This window comes from Cricetulus griseus, unplaced genomic scaffold (assembly GCF_003668045.3).
Source record: "Cricetulus griseus strain 17A/GY unplaced genomic scaffold, alternate assembly CriGri-PICRH-1.0 unplaced_scaffold_19, whole genome shotgun sequence".
Classification (NCBI taxonomy): domain Eukaryota; kingdom Metazoa; phylum Chordata; class Mammalia; order Rodentia; family Cricetidae; genus Cricetulus; species Cricetulus griseus.
In genome coordinates this window covers 252,447-276,102 of record NW_023276908.1, presented here as the reverse complement: position 1 = coordinate 276,102, position 23,656 = coordinate 252,447, and the positions used below count along the sequence as shown (strand labels likewise).

Sequence of the window (23,656 nt, the reverse complement as noted above, 5' to 3'; positions counted from 1 at the left end):
ACCTTAAGAACCCCCAGGCATATCCTGAACATCCCCTGACCACGCCCTGACAGGCGTGGTTAAGCACACCTGTAGGCAGCCCTTAGGAGTCATGGTTACGGTGTCTCCCTGCAAGAGTGGGATCAAAGGTAGAAGGGAAGTGAGAATAGGAGAATTAAAAAAAGGAAAGAATACAAATCAACAGGAAAAAACGCTCATGTGCAAGGTGGCACTGTGAATTACGCTCTCGGAGTGAAAACAGGATCATCTGTAACTACGTGAAGGATGTTACACCTGTGCCTTGAACAAACTGTGGAACAAAGCTATTTAGACACCAGCTATGTCCACAGTGAAACATGGGCAGGCCCTTCTCCTGTCGCACGTTCTCACTGCACATGGATGAATGTGGTGCAGGCAGCATTGGGCGTAGATAAGTAAACAGGGAATGTGTTGGAGCACATAAGAGGATATTTTTCCATATGCAAACAGTGCATCATTTCCACAGCAGACTCAGAGAATCCAAAAGCTTGAGGGATCCTGAAATAGGTTCCCATGAATTCTGAAGTGTCATTGTACATTTGAACCACACCCTAAGCTCTTAAGGCCTTTGAATTTATGTTTACCATATTGATGTCTTATTTAACTTTTAAGACAACCTCACTTTAAATCCTGGCCTTCCCTTGTACACACGGGTATCCCATGTGTGCACAGTCACCATGCTGACTGTGCCAGAGTAGCAACTGATCATTTTTACCACATAACTTTTCTCCATTTTTTAACCCACTGATAAAGAAATGCCAGCATTCTACTGTAGGATGAGAGAAGGGGTCAGCCACTCATCACAGCAAGGAAACTGAGGGACTGGTCTTTGAACTGACTCCTTTGAAGACCTCACACTGATAGTCTCCAGTGTCTTCACTCCTGAATGGATTGATTCTGAGTCCACACTTTGTTGTGGACAGAGTCATCCTCTCTAGGTGATTCAGACTCTGGTTATTGAAGATCCAACGGATGGAGACATCGGTGTCAGGTGAAATGCAGGTAAAGATCACAGATCTAAGTCCTGCAATTGTGGTATCAGTGATTTGCACAGAGGGCTGGGCCAAATTCTCTGTGAAGAAACAAAGGAGGTTACCAAATGACAGTAGCTCAGAGAGTTCAACAGGCCCTCTTTAGTTCACAGCTTATATAGCTTCCAAGGGGGAGAATTGGGAGCTGTGACTGTAGACATTTCTTGTACTTTGGATCTGGCACCCAGGGATATGTGACTAATTTAGACGCTGTTTTCTGTACTTCAGTTTCTCCTAAATAGGACACACAGTGAATGGCCATTGCCCTATCCATGAGCTAAGCTTAATTATGAGCACTGGTCTGAACTTGGGATTGGGGGAAAAGGGAAGCTGCTCACATCAGCAGAATCTGTTACTATTTACCTGCAGAAGGAAATTCAAAAGGTTGGGCCCCTGAGGAGAAAGAGGAATCTGGGGTAGCTGCCTCCTCTGTTTCTTCCCTTGGTGCCTTCACCTTCCTGTGAAGTCTCAGAAGCCCATCAGAACAATAGACTAATGGCCAGGACACCTGGAGCCTCAGGAGAAGGAACTGCACAGATGACCTACTGAACTGCAGCTGCCTTGGCAGTACACAGCAGACTCTAAACTCTGGGGTCATCAGTCCCGTGACTTCTACAGGCAGTAAAGCCTTGTTCCCTGTTGGCTCTGACAGGAAATCTAAACAAAAAGTTTTGAAAAGCTCTCCAGTGTCACCTTGAGTCCAGAAAGGGGCAAAGTTTTGGAGTCAGCTTCCTGGTGCTCTCTGAGTACCTCATTGCTTCCTCCGCTTAGGGAAATGCCTCATTTCCACAGGATTTCTGGGGTCATCTGCATGGTGAGAGCTCAAAATGTCAGGCCTGCAGCTGACATCCTGAGACTAAGTTTACCCAACACAGGTCCTCCTCTCTGCAAGTCAAGATAGGTGAGGTGTTCTCACCTATTGCAGTTTCTCTACCCCATGTGTGTCCTGCAGTAAGGGCACAAACCACAGTGAGGGCCCACAATGCACTGGGGGAGGGAACAGGCACAGCCCAGTCTGACAGTTAAGTGTTTGAAGTACGACAAGCCACACCCAGCAACTGTGGACAATAGTCACTTACTCTTTACATAAAACTTCACAAACGATTTTTCAATTTTGAAATCTTTGTTTAAAATTTCTAGTGTGTACATTCCCTCATCTTCCTCAGAGACATCCTGCATCCTCAGGGATCCATCATGGAACATGGACTCTCTTCCTCTGTGTTCAGGCCCCCAGGTGACAGAATTCGTGGTTCTGATGTATTCTACAATTTTAAGGATCTGGCCCCCATATGCCAGTTTGTACCAGGAAAAGGCTTTCACATGTTTTGGGAGACTATGAACTTGGAAATGTACGCGTTCCCCTACAGCAGCATACTGAGGCACTGCCTGCATCATGACTTGGGAAGACGTGAGGACACAGCATGGAGAAAGGGAGCCTGGAAGGGAAGAGAGTAAAAAGTCATCACAAGGGGATCGTTGTGCTTGGTGAAGAGACGGGGACCTCCATCCTGACCACATGGTTACCTCACTCAGCCTAGAGGCGCAGGTGTGTATCTAACTCACTTAATGAAGGGCAGAAACATGACCTCCTCCTTTCCAACAGCACCCCTGAAAATGTCATTTCCTCTGCATGGCTCTGTCCCCTTGGGTGTCTCCATGGCTGCTCCCTCAATACCCTCAGTCAGACACTACACACAATCATGTACATTGGGGTTTGGGATGATGCCTTCCCCCTGGATTCAAAAAGCCTGGAACTTTCACATTCTAGGTTTTTTCAACCTAAAAAATGCTCAGCTCCTAACTTCGCCTATCAAGTAGATCTCAGGTCTAGGATCTTAGGAAGTATGGGGCCTGGCAGTCATCTGATCTTCAAGGCACGCTCAGGCCTTTAAAAGGCTTATGTAATAGGCTGGCTGGTTTTATGTCAACATGACACAATCTATGGTTATTTTGCAAGACAAGGACTCAGTTGAAAATGCCATGACCAGATTGTCTGGTGGGCAAAACTATAATACAGTTTTCTTTAATTGGGGCTTGATGAAAAAAGATTCACACCAATTCAGGCATTTCAAGCCCTGGACCCTGCAGGAGTCCTGGGAGATAGGAGAGCTGGTTGTGCAAACATGAGGAGCAAGCCAATAGGAAGCACTCCTCCCACGTCTCTGTCCCAGTTCCTGGGTTTTATTTATGACACTCTCAATTTGGAGCTAAGAAATACTCCAGTTTGACATGGATGTTCTAAAACCATTGTTCCCTCTCAGCTTAGAGGTGTGTAAGAACAGAGTACCAGAAAAAGGTTCCCCTGGTCACTTTAGTCCAGCTTGAAAAGATGACAGGATTCAGGGCTCCCTGGTCTAGAGCCCCCAAGAAACTGGGCTGACCCTGACATCTGACTTCCTTTCCATCAAGATCTTCCTTGATGCAGGTGGAGTCAGAAGATGGAAGCTAAGCTGATCTATGGCCATTTGTCTCTACCAGTGTGTCCTAAACTAACTGCTCAAACCTTGGCATGGAGACACCGTCCAGAGGGAAGGGAGTCTGTGCCAGCCATGACAGTCCATCAGTGTCAGTCCTGGGTGTCTAAGCCCCAGCCAGCATGGAACAAACACAGAGAATCACTTACTGTGCACCTGGAGCTGCACTCGTGTTTCTTCACGTCTCATATACGTTCTCACAATTTGCAGAATGAACAATCCAGGGTCTTTCTGAGTGACGCCATGAAGCCTCAGGGATCCATCAATGTACAGCATCTCTCTGCCACTGTATGCGGGCCCCACACAGTTGATTTCCTGTCTATGATGTATTGGGCAATCTCAATTTTCGTGAATGCAGACGTCTGCTTGAACCAGATAAAGGCTTCAATATTTTCCGGGGGATTGTGAACAAGTAGAAGAGCACTTCCCCCTTCGGCAATGCTGGGATGCACTGATTCAACAGTGTGCTTGGAAGGGGTGTCATGGCGCCCACAAGTCCAAAGGAAAGCTAGAAGGGAAGAGAGAGATCCATATAAATTTGGACATTTGTATTTGGACATTTGTAAATAGAGCACCAGGGAGCTCCTGCCCACTACTGTATTGCTAATTCAAGCAAGTCTGCTATTGTTTACCATGGAAACAGTGGGGAATTTTGCCTAGCTTTCATCTCTACAGAACTAAGCATTTGAATAGGCCTGCACCTGTGCAGGAGGCTAGGTGTGTGAGTAACAACTGAGGAGAGAGTTAGGAGCCAGGGAGCAGAGAAGGGTCAGAAGGAGAGAAATGGCCTCCTCATGGCCATGGAAGCATGGTTAAGAAACAACCAAGAGCATGCTAAATAAACAAGAGACTCTAGTTTTACAATATGGAACTGAGAGCTCTCTAAAGATGACAAGATGCCTGTGTTTGGTCTTTATTGCCTTTGGGTTGCTAGGAGTGTAAGAACCCAGGAAAGCTCAGGCTTCCAGGATCTTAGCCCAGGATTGTGGTCACTCCAATCACCAGGCAAATTCGAAAGCTTAATGCAAACTGCATGAGGCTCTATTGTTGTTTAATGAGCTAACCCATGTTAGCTCAGAACTTGTATCCACCTGCCATGGTGGATGGCTACCAAAGACAGCTCCAAGGGGCTGCAGAGAGATCTTGTAGGGCAGCGTATAAGAAGTATCTTGGGGTACGAACAGGCTCAGGATTGGTGTGCCTCCAGGCTAGGAGGGCTTGCCCTGTGTTGATTGGCCAACTGGTTGTTATGACCCATAGACCCTCCCAGGGTGGTTGGTTTGCTCTGCTCGTCATTGCTGTGCACTTGTCCATAAAGCACACCCAGAGCCGTAAGCATAGCACCACCAACTAACTTCTGATTGGTTCCTTGCCACGAGGCAGGGATCTGACTTTCTAGTGACCAAGGCAAGGTCAGAAAAGCACATGTCTGGCTGTTATGGCTGCCGAAATGGGGGCTGGTCCCATCAGGAGCTTTCATGTCCACACGCCCCCATTCAGGCCGAACCTCATGGCTTAAGGCAATCAGAGAAATGGAAGAGATACAAGTAATGGAAGAGAAAATCTTAGGAGTTGAAGATACACTAAGAGAAATAGACTCATCGACAAAAGAAAATCTTAAGTCCAACAAATCCCTAACACAAAATATCCAGGAAATATGGATACTGTGAAAAGACAAAACCTAAGAATAATAGGTATAGAAGAAGGTGAAGAAATCCAACTCAAAGGCACAGAAAACATATTCAACAAAATCATAGAAGAAAACTTTCCCAACCTAAAGAAAGACATGCCAATGAAAGTACAAGAAGTGTACAGATCACATAATAGAATGGACCACGACAAAAGGTCTCCTCGCCACAAATAATCAAAACACCAAACATACAGAATATAGAAAGAATATTAAGATTAGCAAAGGAAAAAGGTCAAGTAACATATAAAGGCAAACCTATCAGAAATACGCCTGAGTTTTCCAGGGAAACTCTGAAATCCAGAGGTCCTGGATAGATATTCTACAAACGTTAAGGGAACATGGATGCCAGCCCAGAGTACTATACCCAGCAAAGCTTTCAATCAATATAGATGGAGAAAACAAGATATTCCAAGACAAAACCAGATTCAAACAATACATATCCACAAATCCAGCCCTACAGAAAGTCCTGGAAGGAAAACTGCAACCCAAGGAAGTTAACTACAACCAGAAAACTAGAGGCAATAGATAACCCCACTTTACCATCATGCAAAAGAGAACTGGGGTGGAAACCCACACACAGTTCCAACAACAACACCACCATATCCAAAACAAACAAGAATGCAAGCTGGAGGAGTAGACACCAGGAAATAATCAAACTGAGAGCTGATTTCAACAAAGTAGAAACTAGGAAAACAATACAAAGAATCAATATAACAAAGAGTTGGTTCTTCCAGAAAATCAACAAGATACACAAACCTATATCCAAATTTGCCAAAAGGCAAAGAAAGAGAGAGCATGCTAATTAACAAAATTAGAAATGAAAAGGGACACATAACAACAGACACTGAGGAAAACCAGAGAATCATCAGATCATGCTTGGAAAACCTGGATTCCTCAAAATTCAAAAATAATAAAATCCTGGCAAATCGAATCCAAGAACACATCAGAAAAATCATCAACCGTGATCAAGTAGGCTTCATCCCAGGGAAGCAAGGATGGTTCAACATGTGAAAATCCATCCATGTAATTCACTATATAAAAACACTGTTCCAACTTTACTCCTGGGATTCCCAGGACAAATCTTGATCCATGTCTAGACCTACTCTATGCTAGATGGAATTAGGAGTCCTGGAGAGCACGGTAAACAGGATGACAGGCCCTGCCTCTCAACTGTGTGAGGGCAACAGGGAAGTTCAAGGTTGACTTCTTGACCATGCCTGACAGAGCCCTAGCCACGAGACTGCAGTTCTCCCAGTGAACTCCAGGTAGGGATATTAGGACTCAATAATCAGAAAATTGTTTCCCTGAGTCATGAGCTTCCCTTGCAGACTGACTTTAATCCTGTGTGTACTAACCCCGAGTACCTACCAAGCATTGTTGTGTTTCTTTTGTCGACAAAACCTCTCTGCATGGGGAAACATAGGGTTACCCCACTTAGGGCATCTATCATAGGGGAAGACAGGATTACTGCAGGAGAATCGCCTAAGTGAAGCGTAACAGTTACCCAGAAAGATCACAGAAGACGTGGGGTCTCTGTCAACACACAGCTCAGTCAATACCAGATGCTGGGAGATTGCTGTACTGGCTGTTTAGTGTGCCAACTTGATGAAAGTTGGAGTCTTCAGAGAGGAAGGAGCCCTAGTTGAAGAAAAGCCTTCATGATCCAGGTATAAGGCATTTTCTTAATTAGTGACCAATGAGGGAGGGTCCAGACCACTGTGGGTGATGTCATCCCTAGACTGGTGGTCCTGGGTTCAGGAAGAAAGAAGGGCCAGCAAGCCAAGGAGAGCAAGCCAGTAAGCAGCACCCCTCCATGGCCTGTGCATCAGATCCAGGATCCAGGATCCTGCCCCATTTGTGTTTCGGTCCTGATTCCCTTCAGTGATGAGCATCAAAGTGGAAGTGTAAGCCAAATACATTGGTTTCTCCCCAACTTGCTTTTTGGTGTCTGTTTCTTCACAGCAAAAGAAACCCTAACTAAGACTGTTACCTTGAAATCCTCCATAGGAAGAGGGTGCCCACAGTTTTCTATCCAGGACACACAGGTCACCTCTTTCCCACACTGAGGACATGAAACTCCTGACACAACTGCTCCTGGGCTTCCCACCTGGATCAGAAGTTTGAACGGTGACACTAGTGATAAAGAGTTGATATGCATCCCTATTTATCAGTCAGGTGGTCCCTTTCCAGCTGTCACCTTCTTCTGCGGGTAATTTCCACTTGCCCAGAGCACTGAGAACACAGGGCAGTCTGGGTGCTCAGCTGTGTCTCTGTGTCACAAGGACACATAAGCAGGATGGAGGCTCCTTCTTGGCTGTTGACAGATCCAAGAACAAGACACAGCAGATGTCAGCCCTGGGATGAGCCGTTGTTCTCTGAGGGCATGGGGATGCTTATCAGCCTTGTTGCTCATGTGTTCCTTGGAGAAGATACATAAAGAGAGAAAAGTTGAAGGAGATGTAGAGCAGGACAAAGATCAGAAGAGACAAGCAGTGCCTTGGACACAGACCCCACCGCCCAGAGCCCATTGAATTCTGGGAAGTGCTCCAGCCTGGGGGACTGCTCATCCCAGAAGGAGGAAAGACAGCAGAGCCTGGGGACTGTGTTGGAGCTGAAGTTCCCCTCACAGGGAGGACGGCACAGTGAGAGGAGAGATGGAGGAGTATGCTATGATTCCCTGCAAGGGCTGCTCACCTTGGCAGGGGCTCCTGCTCACAGGTAAGTGTACCCAATCTCTGACTGTGTAGGGAGGGGAACTCAGAGGCAGGCTGGAGTCTCCTAAAGAAGAAAGAAGCCCCAGAGGAGACTCAAGGGTTCTGTTTGCAGTCATGGGGCAGAAGGTAGAGTGAGAGACAGAGACTCAGCAGCCTGAAGCTCTCAGTGGGCAGGAGGCAATGAGGGGAAGAGAAAAACCTCAAATACTCCCCATTTTAAGTCTCTTATATCGGCTGAAATACTCTGAATCCTGATGTTCCCAACCATGACAGTGTGACCCTCCAAATAGAAATCAAACAAGGGTAGACCACAGAGATGGTCCGTGCGTGGAGCCATGACAACCTGAATTCAGTCCGCTGCTCCAGATCGACAGAACAGACACCTGTAGGCTCTTCTATACCCTTCACACAGGTGCTGTGGTACACACACACACACACACACACACACACACACACACACACACACACACACATGCAACCCTGGGACAGGTGCCTTCAGAGACAGACACACATAGCATATAAGAAAATGTAAAAAATGTTAAATCACACTTGAGTATAACAATAGTTATTTGCTCCAAACCTGAGAACTACGTAGATAAACCCATGGAGACACATTTCTCCTTCCTTTCTTCACTCCTTCCTTCCTTCCTTCCCCCCTTCCTTCCTTCTTCTATCCACTGGCACCTGAATATTTTTCAGGAACTGAACCTTCCAAAGAGGACACACTAATACCTGTTCTGGACAACCCCTGCTTTGAGCGTACCTGACATCAGAGCACCCAGTGGATTCAGTCAGGGGTTGACCGGAAGCAAGCAGGGAATATAGAAAGAAATTCAGAGTGATAATCCTCTAGAAGAGGATGTCAGAGAGGCATTGCTCCTCACACCAAATACACTGTTTGAGGAAGGGAGATGGGGACACTGAGTGGGGAAGTCAGTGGAAACTGAGTACAGAATTCCATAAAGAGGAAATAATAGGCTCTGAGGGAATTGAGGTTATGTTTCTCACCTCCATCAAGGAAGGTGGACACACCCCTACCCACACGCCTAAGGTGAGTAGTGTCATACTTGCTCAGTTTTGGTGGCTTGTCTCTGTTCCCTTTTAGCCTCCCTTTTAACCTGCTGGCACCTGACCACCACTGCCCAAGTCGCCATTGAATCAGTGCCGCCCCAAGTGGTTGAAGGAGAAGACGTCCTCCTACGTGTTCATCATCTACCAGACAATATTCTAGCCTTTGTCTGGCACAAAGGGGTGAGCAATATGAGCCTTGGGATTGCACTCTATTCACTGGCCAAGGATGGAAGTGTGACAGGGCCCGAACACAGTGGTAGAGAGACGGTGTACAGCAACGGATCCCTGCAGATCCGCAATGTCACCCGGAAGGACACCGGATACTACACCTTCCGAACCATAAATGGACAAGTAGGTATAGTATCAACGACAACCATATACCTTCACGTGTACGGTAAGTGATCCTTTGTGAACTCTGGGTGGGGTCACTCCATCGAACACACACAGAAATGTCAGATCTAGCCGTGTCTACCTCCCCTCTGTATGTGGCCCATGTTGGGTTTGAGAACTCAGTGCAGGACACACACGTTGGGGAATGACTGCAGTAGATGAGAATTCTTCTTTTGACCTCAACTTGCACACAGGTGGATGCATGGTAGGGAACTCAGCCAAGGAGATCAGTCTCTGTATAAACTCCAGGGGTTCTCACAGAAATGTGTTCTCGAGAAAGACCGAGTGACGACTGCAGTGTGAAGGGATCGGTCCCCTTCCCCAGGCAGCGCTCAGCTGGTCCCTTTGAAGCCTAAGGGACATCTCTGTCACCTGCTAGAGGATATTCCATCTTTTTAGAGCACTGAGAAAAACAGGGCGGACTGGGTGCCCATCTAGGTTTCTGTGTCCACACAGAGGCTCCCACGATGGTGCTGACAGACCCAGGGCCAGGACACAGCAAAGGGCAGACCCAGGGTGAGCTTCTGTTCTCTCAGGTCTCAGGGAAGATCATCAGTCCTTTTGACCTCTGAGTGGTCTTAGGAGTGTAGCAAAAAGAGAGAAGTGGAGAGGGATAAGGGGAGGCCCTGAGAGTAAGGGGACCGAGCAGTGTTTGGAACAGAGACACCCACAGCACATGGAGATGCACCTGCCTGGAAAGATCTCATCTCATTTTGGGGAAGGGTAGAAGATGTGCCACAGAAGTAGGGTGTATCAGGCCACAGAGACTAGGGATGCACCCTTGTATCCCTCTGCAATGCTTCAATGACTCTCAGGGATGCCTGCTCATGGATGAGGACACCATGAGTTGACAGTGTGTGAGAGAAAAGGACTGATCTACAATTTGGTGTCTCTTAAGGAGGCCAAGGACTTAGTGGAGACTCCTGGTTTGTAGGAAAGAAGACACGGGGCAGGCCAGAGATTCTGCAGCAGGAAACTTATTCTTGGTGAATCTGAAAGTGCAATTGGGGTAGAGGGGTAGTTTGCATCTAAACTTAATCAGCATGTCCACAATTGTCTTTAGACTGATGGTGTAGGCTTAGCATCCCAGAGAAAAACTCAAGCTGGTGTAGATCAGGGATGTAGCTTAGCAGATATAGGCATCTGCCTCATTGTCTGAAAACCAGAGACTAATGACCTCTTCCTAAAACTGTCCCACACCTACTGCCTCACCCTGAGACACGCTCTTGCACACACACTCACACACAAATGAGCATAAAAAATCAAAGCAAACGGGAAAATTCTGTATTCCTAAACCTATGAAGTCCTTAAGTAAATCCATGGACATACAGAGTCCTGCAAACTCATCCACCCAGTCTCCACAGATGTCTGAGTTTTTCTTGTAAATGGAGTTCTTCATTGATCTAAATAATAAAAACCAGGAGTCAAACACAGAGGAAACAGCTGAGAGATCAGAGAGCAGAAGAAGCAAGCCAAGCCAACTTTACCTCACTAGCTTCCTAGTGGGAAAAAAAAGCAAGCTCCTATTTTTCCCACTTATATCCTCTCTCCACCCAGCCATCTCACTTCCTGTCTCTGCTCAGCCATCTCATCTCCTGCCTGTCTATACAGATCTCCTGACCTCTATGGTTAGCTAGTGGCAAGCTCCATCCTCTGATCTTCAGACAGGCTGTATGTGTGTGAGCAAGATATCATGGCATTTTCCAGGCATCATTTCTTTAACATATATATATAGATAGATATAGATATAGATATAGATATAGATATAGATATAGATATAGATATAGATATGACAAATACAGGTTCTCACAATTCCATAGTTCCAGTGGACTAAAAGTTAAAAAAGCTAGAGGGTGAAGTCAGGTGCTGACTGGAACCACAGAGTGAAACACTTAGACAACAAAAAGTCATCCAGTCAGGTGTCATGGTCTAGAAGGAAAGAAGCCAGGAAGTCATCCCCCCAGCATCCATCTACACTGAATGTGGGGAGCAGGGGTCTGAGGGCAGAGAACCAGGACCATGTTGGCACCTGAACAGAGGAAGCCATACATAGGAAATGAAAAGTGCAGGGACACTGAGGATGTAGAAGTCAGTAAATGACAGGAAGACACCACTCATACACCTAAGCTAAGCTATGGACTCACCTGTTCAGGACACAGGGCCTCATCTTGGACAAATACAAGAGTCCAGCTGTTGATCAATCTCTATCTTCCCTTCTAGGCTTGCATTGCGAGCGCTCTCCCATCTCTGCCCAGCCCACTATTGAATCAGTACCATCCAGAGTTGCAGAAGGAGAAAGTGTCCTTCTAGTGGTTCACAATCTCCCGGAGAATCTTCGAGCCTTTTTCTGGTACAAAAGAGCGAATGTGTTCAAGAACCTTGAGATTGCCCGGCACATAATAGCCACAAATTCCACTGTGTTGGGCCCTGTTCACAGTGGCAGAGAGATAGTGTACAGCAATGGATCCCTGCTGCTCCAGAATGTCACCTGGAATGACACTGGATTCTACACGCTACGAACTCTGAGTACAGATATGAATGATGAATTAGCACATGTGAAACTCCAGTTAGACAGTAAGTGATTCTTGTGATCATCCAGTCCTGGGTTGTGTCAACACACACAGGACACTCTTGCCTGGCCTGTTCATACCTTCATTCTGTGTGCTGTCTCTCCGTTTTGGTGTTTGAGCACTCAGGGCAGGACACACATACTAGTGTAATGGTCATAGATTAGACTCCTGCCCAGACCCAACTTCAGAGGTGTGTGTGTGTGTGGGTGTGTGTGTGTGTGTGTGTGTCTGTGTGTGTGTGTGTGTGTGTGTCTGTGTCTGTGTGTGTGTGTGTGTGTGTGTGTGTGTGTGTGTGTGTGTGTTATGTGTCTTATGGGAAACAGTAAGTCAGTGAAAGTGCATTAGACTCAGTCTTGTCTTTGGTGCTCTCATCATGAACATAAAAATGAGAAGGACCCTGTTGGCATCAGGCATATCCTGGATCCTCAGAGAGAGGTGAGCCCCAGGATTCCCTGGCTCCAGCCATCTAACCCAGGCTTGATTACAAGTGACCTTGGAAGTATTTTGCCAGGTTTGAGCTCTTACTTCCTTATGGAGCTGAGAGGGAACAGCAGTGTTTGGGTGTCCATATTTCACAGCATGTGAAATCAGCTAGTGCAATGATCAGAGAGTCACATTCAAGCTAGGTCACCTGGGTACCTCCTTCTGAGACTCAGCATGGAGGGTAGAGCTAGACAGGTGCTCAGGCCACCAGGCACTCTTTTGATGGGCTTATGATAATTCACAGGAAGATCCGTGTCCCCAAAGTGAAAAACAGAGGACGTGGTTCCACTTGGTATTTTCTTGTCCTCTGGAGTGCACCCCAGGGAATTGTCTCATGCAGTCAATTAGTACCAGGCTCTGATGGTCTTTACATATCCCAGACATGATCTACAGCCATCCTATTGATCACCAGGGGGTTATATTAGCTCACAGTCAAACCCTGAGTTGCTGATTTTCTAGAGAAGACAAAAGAACCATATGTGATTTCCATTTCTGTACCAATAGACCTGGAGGTCCCTCCCACAGGCCATTCTGAACTCCTGGTGCTTCTTTTGTCTGAGAAAAGTACTATGCTAGGGTACCATTCCCTCTTTTCTTCTAGCATAGGGAAAGAGAGGGTGACCACAGGGAAATTACCAAGCAAAGGATAAAGACATCCCTAAAATGTCAGGCTGGATATGAAGAAACCTGAAACACACCTCAGCCAAAAAAAGACGCTGGAATTTAGCTTTCCATTTGAAACCCTCAACAGCAGGGTGAGACCAAACCTTTCCAGGACACAAGTGACCTTCTCAACAGACAGGACATGGATGTCTGTCCTGGATCTGACCTTGAATGCTCACTCTAGTGATAAGCAATGAGGATCCATCCACTGCCATCCCTCAGGTGGTCTCTTTACAACTATCACAGACATCTGTCACCTTCTGGATGAGAGCAAATTCCCCCTTACCAGAACATTGATGGCACAAGGACAACTGGGTTCACAACAGAGTTTCTGAGTCACAGAGAATGCATAGGGATGAAAGTCTCCTTCTTTGGTGCTACACAGCAGAGGTCAGCCCTGGGGTGAGCTGTTGGACTTTGTGACACAGGAATGATTATTGGCCGGTTGCTCACTGTGTGCTCTGGAGGACTGAAACATAAAGAAAGAGATTCAGGAAGAGAATCGCCAAGCAATGCCAAGGAGAGGAAGGAGAAGTGCCTTGGACAAGGACCCACCCACCGTCCATGTGGCTATTTAATGGGCTTCTGCCCTATAGCAGGCTTAGCTCAGAGGGAAACAGGACAGCAGAGTTGACTCAGATATATCAGAGCTGAATGGGGGACAGCAGAGCTGACTGGGTGACAGAGGAGTGAGGTAGCAGTGCTGGATCCCTCGGAGATCCTGCTTTGTTCCAGGGATCAAGATCCCTACCTTCTCCAAGGGGCACCAAGGGCAAGGGACAGTCTCCTAAGTGAAGAGAATTCCCTGGCCATGTGTGGGAAGGGGGAGCTCAGGCCCTGGGTGGGGTCTCTAAGGTGACAAGAGTCGGGAGGAGAATCAAGGTGTCTGCTTACCCCCTTAGTGGAGGTGATACAGAGGTGGACAGAGGTCCAGCAACAGGAAGTTGTCGGTGAACAAGAAATGGTAAGGGGTAGGGATGAAAGCCAGTCTGTTTTCTATTCAATGACAATCAGGTTGGTTGCTATATTCTTAAGACAGATGCTCCCAGCTATAGCAGGTGAGAAAGAAAAGAATCTAACCTGGATGGGTCAGTGAGGTTTTTATTGAGTGAAGGCAAATTCCACCAGGCCCATTGACCTGAATTTAGCCCCCAGCTTCCCTGTGGTGGAAAGAGAGAACCCTCTTACTCCTCAAAATTGTCCTCTGCCCCACACATACTGTGGCAGGCACCCAGCAATATACATAACTATGCAGGAACGCACATGCGTTCACACCAGCATGCTATCCTGAATACATGGAATGGAAAGACATGTAAAAATTAAATACAAGCCTGGATATGCAGAACCTTGGAATATATGGCGCTCATTCTCACATTCATTCATTCATTCATTCTCCACGAGTGTCAGGACCTTTTCTAGGCAGCATGTCTTCCAAAAATGAGATTAACCCTGGCTTCACAAAAATGTATTCCAAGTGGACTTGAAGATAGGCCAGTAAAGAAAGCTCAAAGGTGAAGGCGGGTGTTGGCTGGAACCACAAGAGTAAAAAACATAGACAACAGAAAACTCAGAGAGTCAGGTGTCAAGGATTACAGGGATAGAAGCCAGGAATTTATTCCCCCAACACCAATCTAGACTGAATGTGAGCAAGGGTCTGAGGGCAGTGACCTGGCACCTGTTAACAACTGATCAGAGGGTGTCATACAGAGAACATGACATGTGCAGGACACTGAATGAATAGAGCTCATGTCCTGACTCACCTAGTATGACAGGGAGACACACATCTTGGCTGAGCAATGCACACAACTGCTCTGGACACAGGGCCCCAACTTAGGCAAATTCAAAAGTCCTAATACTAATGGATCTTTCTTCCCTTCTAGCCTCCCATTGTGGGCCCCATCTCACCTTTGGCCAGCCCACTGTTGAATCAGTTCCACCCAGCGTTGCTGAAGGGGGAAGTGCTCTTTTAGTGGCTCACAACCTCCCGAAGAATATCCAAGCCATTTTCTGGTACAAAGGAGCAATTGTGTTCAAGAACCATGAGATTGCCCGACACAGAATTGCCAAAAATTCAATTGTGATGGGTCCTGCACACAGTGGTAGAGAGACAGTGTACAGTAATGGATCCCTGCTGCTCCAGAATGTCACCAGGAATGACACTGGATTCTACACCCTACGAACGGTGACCACAGATCTGCAAGTTGGATTAGCACATGTACAACTCCTGGTAAAGAGTACGTGATTCTTTGTGATCATTTAGTGTTCCGTGGTATTATACACATAACATTGTCATTTCTGGTTTGTGCATAGTGTCCCCATGTTGGTGTTTGAGCACTTAGTGTAGGATGCACATGATGGAGACAAATGGTGATAGATCATCCTATATCATCAGACTCCCCCTGCATCAAGAAAATCCTTGATGCAAAGTCACTCAGCCTAAGATGTCAGATTATGCTCAGTCTCGTGGGCATCTCAATGCACGTTTCAGTAAGACAGAAGATTTAGGCATCATGCAGGGTCTGCTTGAGGAAAACATGGCATCTTAACAAAGAGGCAGTCACCAGGAAGCCTCGGCCACACTCCACTCTCCTAGGGCCAACTGCTAGTGACCATGGGGGACATTTTGCCAGGGCTAGACTATGAATGCCTCTTAGTGCTGAATGGGAGCAATGGTTTTGGGCTGTCCATGTCAAACTGGGGCATTTATTTTGTCCAAAAATGACTTTCAAGAATAAAATCTAGGAACTATTGCAGAGAAATTGAAGGAGTGATGCTTATCACTTTGCTCTTCAATGCTTGCTCAGCCTTGTCTCTTATGTCACCTTGGAACCCTTGGGATAGGAGCAGAACTGCTTTCAGTGGGATAGACCCTCCCACATCCATCACCAGTTTAAAACATTGTACCATATATTTCCCCACAGACCAACATGATGGCGGCATTTTCAATTGAGTCCCCCTCTTCCAAGTCAACTGGAGCTTGTGTGACATTGTCAGAAAACCAGCCACCTTAGTATATAAGTCTTTTCTAATACCTGAGCTTTCTAAGAATATCAGACTTCTTCTGGCCCTTGTGCAATCCTAGACTTGTAGGATTCAGGGCAGAGCAGCAAAGACATACAGAAGGTACAGTCAGGGGTTGACTGGAGCCACAGAGGAATCTGAGAAAAAATGCTTAGAATGAGGATGTGGTATCTGTGGCTAAAAAGTTCAGAGGAGGCATAATCTCAACCTCAATGTGCAGAGCTTGGCTGAGGGCGGTGTGGGGCAGCTGTACAGACACCTCAGGAAAGAGTTCCGTGTAGAGGAAATGACATACTCAGGGTCACTGAGGAAATGAAGGTCATGATGTTGACATCTACCAAGTGGGTTACAAACACCCACACTCTCATCTTTAGGCTGAGTGATGGATCCATCTGTTTAGGATAAAGGTTGCTATCTTTCCACCAAGCACACGATCCTTGTGATAACTGTTTTTCTTTTGTCTTTCAGCCTCCCTTTCTGTGTACTGTAACTCTGACCAACTCACGATAGAGCCAGTACCACAGAATGTGGTTAAAGGGGACAGCGTTCTTCTCCTTGTTCACAATCTGCCAGAAGATCTGCGAGAATTTACCTGGTACAAATCAGTGCATAGCACCCAGAGTTCTAAAATTGCAGAATACAGCAGAGCCATGAATTACATCACCCATGGGCCTGCCTACAGCGAAAGAGCAGTGGTGTACGCCAATGGATCCCTTCTGCTCCAGGATGTCATGGAGAGAGATGCAGGATTCTACACACTACAAACTTTAAACAGAGATTACAAAACTGAAAAAGCACATGTCCAACTCCATGTGTACAGTAAGTGATTCTCTAAGATCTCCATCTGCTGGGTGTGGCTAATCATACTTCACACACTGAACTCCCAGGAATTGGCCTGACTGCTCCCCTTTCCCCCATTGTGTCCCTACATGGGGGTCTGGACCCTTACTGCAGGACACACATGGAATAGACAAACTGTAATGTACCAGAACGCCACACCTCTCTTTACCTGTAGAGTTGAGGACCTGGGCTTGGTAAACTCAGCCCCAGGATGTCAGCTGCACCCAAGACACTTGGAGGCCTCACCATGCGCATGCCCCAAGAAAGACATTGTGGGAGTCAGGCAGGCTCTTGTTGATGAAGTCATGGGATCCTCACAGAGTGCCATGAAGCCCTGGCTGCAGATCTCTGTCTCTGGCTGCAGATCTCTGTCTCTCCAGATGACACTTGGGAGCTTTTAGTTACTGCTTAGTTTTGATTTCCTATGAAAGATGACAGGGAACAAGGCTTTCCTGATATGTGGAATCACCTAGTGCACTGTCAAGAGAGCTATAGTTAGCTTAGGTCGCCTGGATTTCTTCCTCAGAGATAGCACATGGAGAGTGTAGCCAGTCAGGTGCCCATGGAGCTAACTAACTTTTGATGGAATTATGAGATCTCACAGGAAAGTCAGGATCCACAAGTAGAGTAGCACAGGACTCTTTTTGCAAGTGATTGTCCTCTGGGGTCCAGCTCTGGAACTCTCTCCTGCAGTTAAACAGTAACCGAGGTGCTGATCTGGACAGCTCCCAGACAGGAGAGGCGGTTCCTCTGGTAATATGTAGGTGGTTATAGAGAGACACAAAATCAATACCTAGAAAAGTATTTCCAGGAGCCATGAGCTTAATTTAGCCTACCTTCATCCATGACCCTATAGACCTGGAGGTCACGTACAGCCTTCTTAGACATCCTGGTTGCTGCCTGTGTTTCTAAGCACACCTCTCTGCCAGAGGATCCTATATTACCACCCCCTGACTCCTGGCACATCCCATGAGGACTTCACCTAGACAGGTGTCAGCTGCACCCCAGGAGGACATGCAGAGACCCATGGCATGGCTCAACTAGATAGAGGGTCCCTCTGAAACTCTTCCTAGGTTGATGGAGTCCCCGACCTCTCTCCGGGACCAGGTCCCCTCCTGCTTCATATCCTCATGAATCTCTCCTGGGTTTCATACCCCTGACTGGTGACTCCATTGAGAGTGGGTCTCTCTCCCTTCCCAGGCATCACTCAGCTGGCCCCTTTTCAGCTTTCATAGACTTCTATGACACCTTTGTGTAGGGAGTAAATCCCATCTTATCAAAACATTCAGAGCACAAGGCAGACTAGGGGCTCTGCTAGGATCCATGTCATAAAGGACATGTTGGAAGAACATAGCTGAGGGGCAGCCCTGGGGTGATCTGTTGTTGTCCTAGGACTCGGAGATGATCATCAGCCTTGTTACTCCTTGCATGGTGTGTGGAACTGAAAAATAGAGAGAGAACCTGACTAGAATACCAAGCAAGACTAAGAGCTTTCAGGACAGAGAATGATCTTGGACAGCATTGCTGACAATATGCATTAACCTCAGAAGCACTCCTGCCTGTCTAGAGGCAGAGCTCAGAGAGAGGAAGTCTGTAGCAATTGGGAGAAGTGCTAGAGGAAAATCTGTTCTCCACAGAGGGAGCCCAGAGCAGATGGCCGCCCCTATGTGCACTTCTCTGCCAACAGTGCAGCCCCTGTAGTGGCTCCTTTCACTGGAGAGAAGAACACTGAGAGCGTGAGGGGGAGCATAGCTCAGAGACTGGCTGGATTCTCCTAAAGGAGAAGGATAGGAAAGACTTCAGTATAGGTGCTGTTGCCTGCATTCACACAAACACACAGGAAGTCACACACATTCTCATGCACAAACACAACACACACACACACACACACACACTCACACACTCCACACACACACACACACACACACTCATAACCACACACACACACACACACACACTCCACACACACACACACACACACACACTACACACACACAAACACACTCCACACAAACACACACACACCACACACACACACCACACACACACACTCCACACACACACACACACACTCCACACACACACACACACTGACACACACTACACACACACACACACACACACTCCACACACACACACTCCACACACACACACACTCATACCCACAACACCACACCCACTCCACACACACACACACACACACACACACACTCCACTCACACACACACACTCCACACACACACACACACACACACACTCCACACACAGACACACTCCACACAAACACACACACACACACACTCCACACACTCATAACCACACACACACACACACACACACACACTCCACGCACACACACACACCACACACACACACTCCACACACACTCCACACACACACACACACCACACACACACACACTCCACACACACACACACACACACAAGTTAATGTCAGCTGGACTTGTAACTGGTGACAGTAGCTGCACACATGAGAATTTCATAAATATCTGGACATGAAAATCCATGGATATTCGTTCTTCCATCCACCACATGTATCTCAGCCTGTTCTTGTGCCAGGCCTTCCAAAAAGATCAAACTAGTTTTTCTAATAAGGCCCCAGCTCTAGTGGCCTGGAAGAAAGACTAGGAAATCATCTCAGAATGAAGACAGACTTTGACCATATACAGAGAGATAAGACGACAAAGGTGTCAGAATGGGAAGACTGGGGTCTGTAGAGGAAGAAGTGTGGGAAGGCACGCCACCTCCACGTTTTCTGAGTGTGAGCAGGCATGTGAGAACAGTGAGTGTTTAAACACGGGAGGAGACAGATCTCCACACGGGAAGTGACACGGTCAGATGCACAGACAACATGGAGGTGATTTGCTTACTTTCTTACTCTGAGTTTGAAAGACATCCCCACCCACCTCAGCTGAGTGATGGTATAAGCTTCTCAGTAATCAGACACCAGCTTTTCACCAAAAACAAAGGTCTCAGTATTGATGAATTTGTCTCTCTTTCTCTACCCTTCCTTTTAGCCTGCAGGCTTCCACCCATTACAGCCCAGTTCTCTATTGAGACAATGCCACCCAATGTTGTTGAAGGGGAAAGTGCTCTCCTACTGCCTCGTAATATCCCAAAGAACCTTCGAGCCTTTTCCTGGTACAAAGGAGTAATCATTGTCAGCAGACATGAAATTGCATGGAAGGAAATAATTACTAAGAAAACTTTGCTGGGGCCTGCACACAGCGGTAGAGAGATTGTGTACTTCAATGGAACCCTGGTGCTCCAAAACACCACCCAGAATGACGCTGGATACTACACCCTAATAACCTTAAATGCACAGTTAGAAACTCAAGAAACTCATGTGTACCTCCACATATACAGTAAGTGATTCTTTAGGACCTCTGGGTTCTGGTGGGGCTGATTTCCCTTTCTACACTCAGGACTGACTGTTGGAGACTGAGATCCTCCAGTCTACATTCTGTCTCCACATTGGGACTTGAGCATATAGGGTAGGACACACGTTGGGTAGACATACTAAAACAGACTGGAATCCCTCACCTGACTCCACCTACAGAAGAGGATTGTGCTGAGAAACTCAGCCCAAGGATGTCATTCGGCCTCAGAATTTTGGGGCTCTCACCATGAGCATGACCTTGAGCAAGACCTCATTAGAGTCAGGCAAGGCCTATCAGGAAAACTATGTTTTCATCATGGTGAGGGGAGGATCAGGCAGCCCTGGATCCAGACCTCTGTTCCAGACTCAACTCCAGGTGACCATGGAGAGCTTGTCTCCAGGGCTAGAATTTGACGACCTGTTAGAGATGGCATGCTACAAGGCTTTAACCAATTATCCTACACCCATAGAGTATGAAACCAACTGTGTATTGCCATGACAGTTGCAGCTAGCTAGGTCATCTGGGTTTCTTCTACATCTGAATCTCAGAGGACAGGTTCCAGGACCAAGCCAACTCTTCTTATGGGCTTCGGAGACTTCAGGGGAAGGCCAGGCTGCCCAAGGGGAGGGACAGAGGTGACAAGTCTCCAGGCGGTACCTAGTCCTGAGGGGTCCAGCCTAGGGAATTCTCTTCTGCAGGAAAACAGCAAAAGATGCTGCGGATTTGTGCAGCTCCCCATTCCAAGCTGAACACGGGGCCCTGAAAATGATCATGCACTGAGTGCACTGGTGAAAGGAAACAGAGACCAGGAAACACAGAGAATAAATCAGGGCCACATGGCCATAGGTGACAGATAGAAACCACAAGAAATCTCTCCATTGTCATAGCCCTGATGTCTCCACCCTGCCTGGAGGGTTGATTAAGTGTCCATTGACTACAGAGGGGCTGTTTGAGATCTCAGAAGGGTTATTGTCATTTCCACTCCCTCTTTTGCTTCACAGAGCCTGTGACACAGCCCATTATTAGAGTCACCAGCACCACAGTTACAGCACAGAGCTCTGTGGTCCTCACCTGCCTCCCAGGTGATACTGGAGTCTCCATCCGTTGGATCTTCAATAACCAAAGTCTGCAGCTCACAGAGAGGATGACATTGTCCCCGACAAAGTGCCAACTCAGCATAGATCCTGTCAGAATCGAAGATGCTGGGGATTATCAGTGTGAGGTGTTCAACCCAGTCAGCTCAAAGACCAGTCTCCCAGTCAGCCTGGTTGTGAGGAATGCCTGACCTCTTTCCGCTCATCTGACAGTAGATTTGGGGCATTTCTTTATTGGTTTGGTACAACAAGTAGAAATTTTATGTGGTAAAAATGATGAGTCACCACTCAGGTACAGCCAGTATGGTGACTCATGACTCTAATCCTTGGGTAATGGTGTTTCTCATGGTAGGCCAGAACATAAAGATAAGCCAGTTGTCAATTGATCCCTTTTTGTTATATTAAAATTTATTTTATTTTAATTAGAAACAAGCTTGCTTCACATGTCAATAACAGCTCCCTCTCCTTCCCTTCTATCCCTACCCTCCACAAAGTCTCCCAATGCCCCAAAACATCATCCCTCCAATCCACAGGAACGCTGAGGGCCTCCATGGGGATTCCACAAAGTCTGTCATATCATCCAGGTCCTGGCCTAGGCCCTCCCCCATGTATCCAGGTTGAGAGAGCATCCCTTCACCTGGAATGGGCACCCAATGTACATTTGTACGCCAGGGAAAAATACTGATCTACTACCAGAGAGGCCCCATAGATTGCAGAGGCCTCCTTACTGACACCCACGTTCATGGTGTCTGGATCAGTCCCATGCTGGCCTCCCACCCATCGATATGGGGTCCAGAAACTCTGCTTCTTCAGGTCAGATGTTATTTGGGTTTCACAGGCCAGTCTTGACCCCTTTGCTTATCACTCCTTCCTCCTCTGCAAGCAGACTCCAGGAGATCAGTTCAGTGGTTAGCTGTGGGTGTCTGCCACTTCTTCTATCAGCAACTGGATGAAGGCTCTAGGATATCATATAAGGTAGTCATCAATCTCACTATCAGGGAAGGGCACTGAAGGGAGCCTCTCTACTATTGCTTAGATTGCCAGTTGGTGTCATCCTTGCAGATCTCTGGAAATCTCCCTATGCCAGATCTCTCCTCAAACCTATAAAAGCTCCTTGTATTATAGTATCTCTCATCCTGCTCTCCACTATTCTTCCCCCGACTCAAACTTCCTGCTCCTACATGACCTCCTCTCCACTCCTTCTCCCCCTCTCTTTCTCCCAGAACCCTCTCCACTCTCCATGCTCCCAATCCACTCAGGAGATCCTCTCCCCTTCCCCTTCTCCAGGGTACCATGCATGTCTCTCTTAGGGTCCTCGCTGTTTCCCAGACTTTCTGGCAATGGGATTGTAGGCTGGCCATCCCCTGCTCCACGTCTAAAATTCATTTATGAATGAGTACATACCATGTTTGTCTTTTTGTGACTGGGTTACCTCACTCAGGATGGTTTCATCTAATGCCATCCATTTGCCTGCAAATTTCAAGATTCCCCCCACTCTTCCATCCCTTTCTGCCTACTGGTCCCCAACAAGGTGAGTGAGCCTCTGCTCTTACCCAACCCCCTTCCAAACCTTCACTTACCCTGACCGCCCTGCCTGTGCCTGCCTGCTTGGGGTAGACACACCCAGGCAGGGAGGAGCTCCCTGAATTGGTAACATGCCACCCTTCCATCCCTTTCCGACGACTAATCTGCAATGAGGTGAGTGAGCCTCTGCACTTACCCAACCCCTGTCCAAACCATCACTCAACCCCGACCTCCCCTGGCCTGTGCCTGCTTGGGGAAGACCCGCCCAGACAGGGAAGTGCTCCCTGAGTTGGTAACACCCCACTCTTCCATCCCTTTCCGCCAACCAATCCACAAGGAGAGTGAGGAGACTAGCAGGAGAGGCAATACCATCCAGAGCAGCAGTCATTGAATTCCTGGCCCCCACACACCACTGGGTCACAAGAGGAGATAGAGAGACCCCACCTGCACCCTCGAGAAGCAGATATGGGAAGAAGACAGAATAAGATCTCACTCAACCACAGAAAGACCAATATGACCCTCTTTAAGGGTCTCTATCATCTTCATAAAGTAATTTTTAAGGTCTGTCTCTTCTTCTTGCTCTGCATTGTGCTTTTCAGGTCTTACTGGTATGAAGTCCCTAGATTCTGCTGGTGTCATATTGGTCTTTCTGTTGTTGAGGGTGTTCTTATAC

General features: G+C 47.2%; 1 protein-coding gene across 1 annotated transcript; it reads left to right on the top strand.

The window, feature by feature from the left end:
• Positions 1–7,867: 7,867 nt before the first annotated feature.
• LOC100760462 (carcinoembryonic antigen-related cell adhesion molecule 3) lies at positions 7,868–21,650 on the top strand. Its single transcript, XM_027434518.1, has 7 exons — positions 7,868–7,931; positions 9,033–9,392; positions 11,609–11,962; positions 14,985–15,338; positions 16,594–16,944; positions 20,003–20,350; positions 21,367–21,650. The coding sequence occupies exons 1-7, from the start codon at positions 7,868–7,870 to the stop codon at positions 21,648–21,650; spliced, it is 2,115 nt and encodes a 704-aa protein (XP_027290319.1).
• Positions 21,651–23,656: the final 2,006 nt, after the last annotated feature.

What these genes read in the sequence shown, in the direction of transcription:
- LOC100760462 (XM_027434518.1), top strand. Translation starts at nt 7,868, where the DNA reads ATGGAGGAGTATGCTATGATTCCCTGCAAGGGCTGCTCACCTTGGCAG. An exon ending in GCAGGGGCTCCTGCTCACAG is followed by an intron (nt 7,932 to 9,032) that starts GTAAGTGTACCC and finishes GTTCCCTTTTAG; the next exon opens with CCTCCCTTTTAACCTGCTGG. An exon ending in TGTGAAACTCCAGTTAGACA is followed by an intron (nt 11,963 to 14,984) that starts GTAAGTGATTCT and finishes CTTCCCTTCTAG; the next exon opens with CCTCCCATTGTGGGCCCCAT.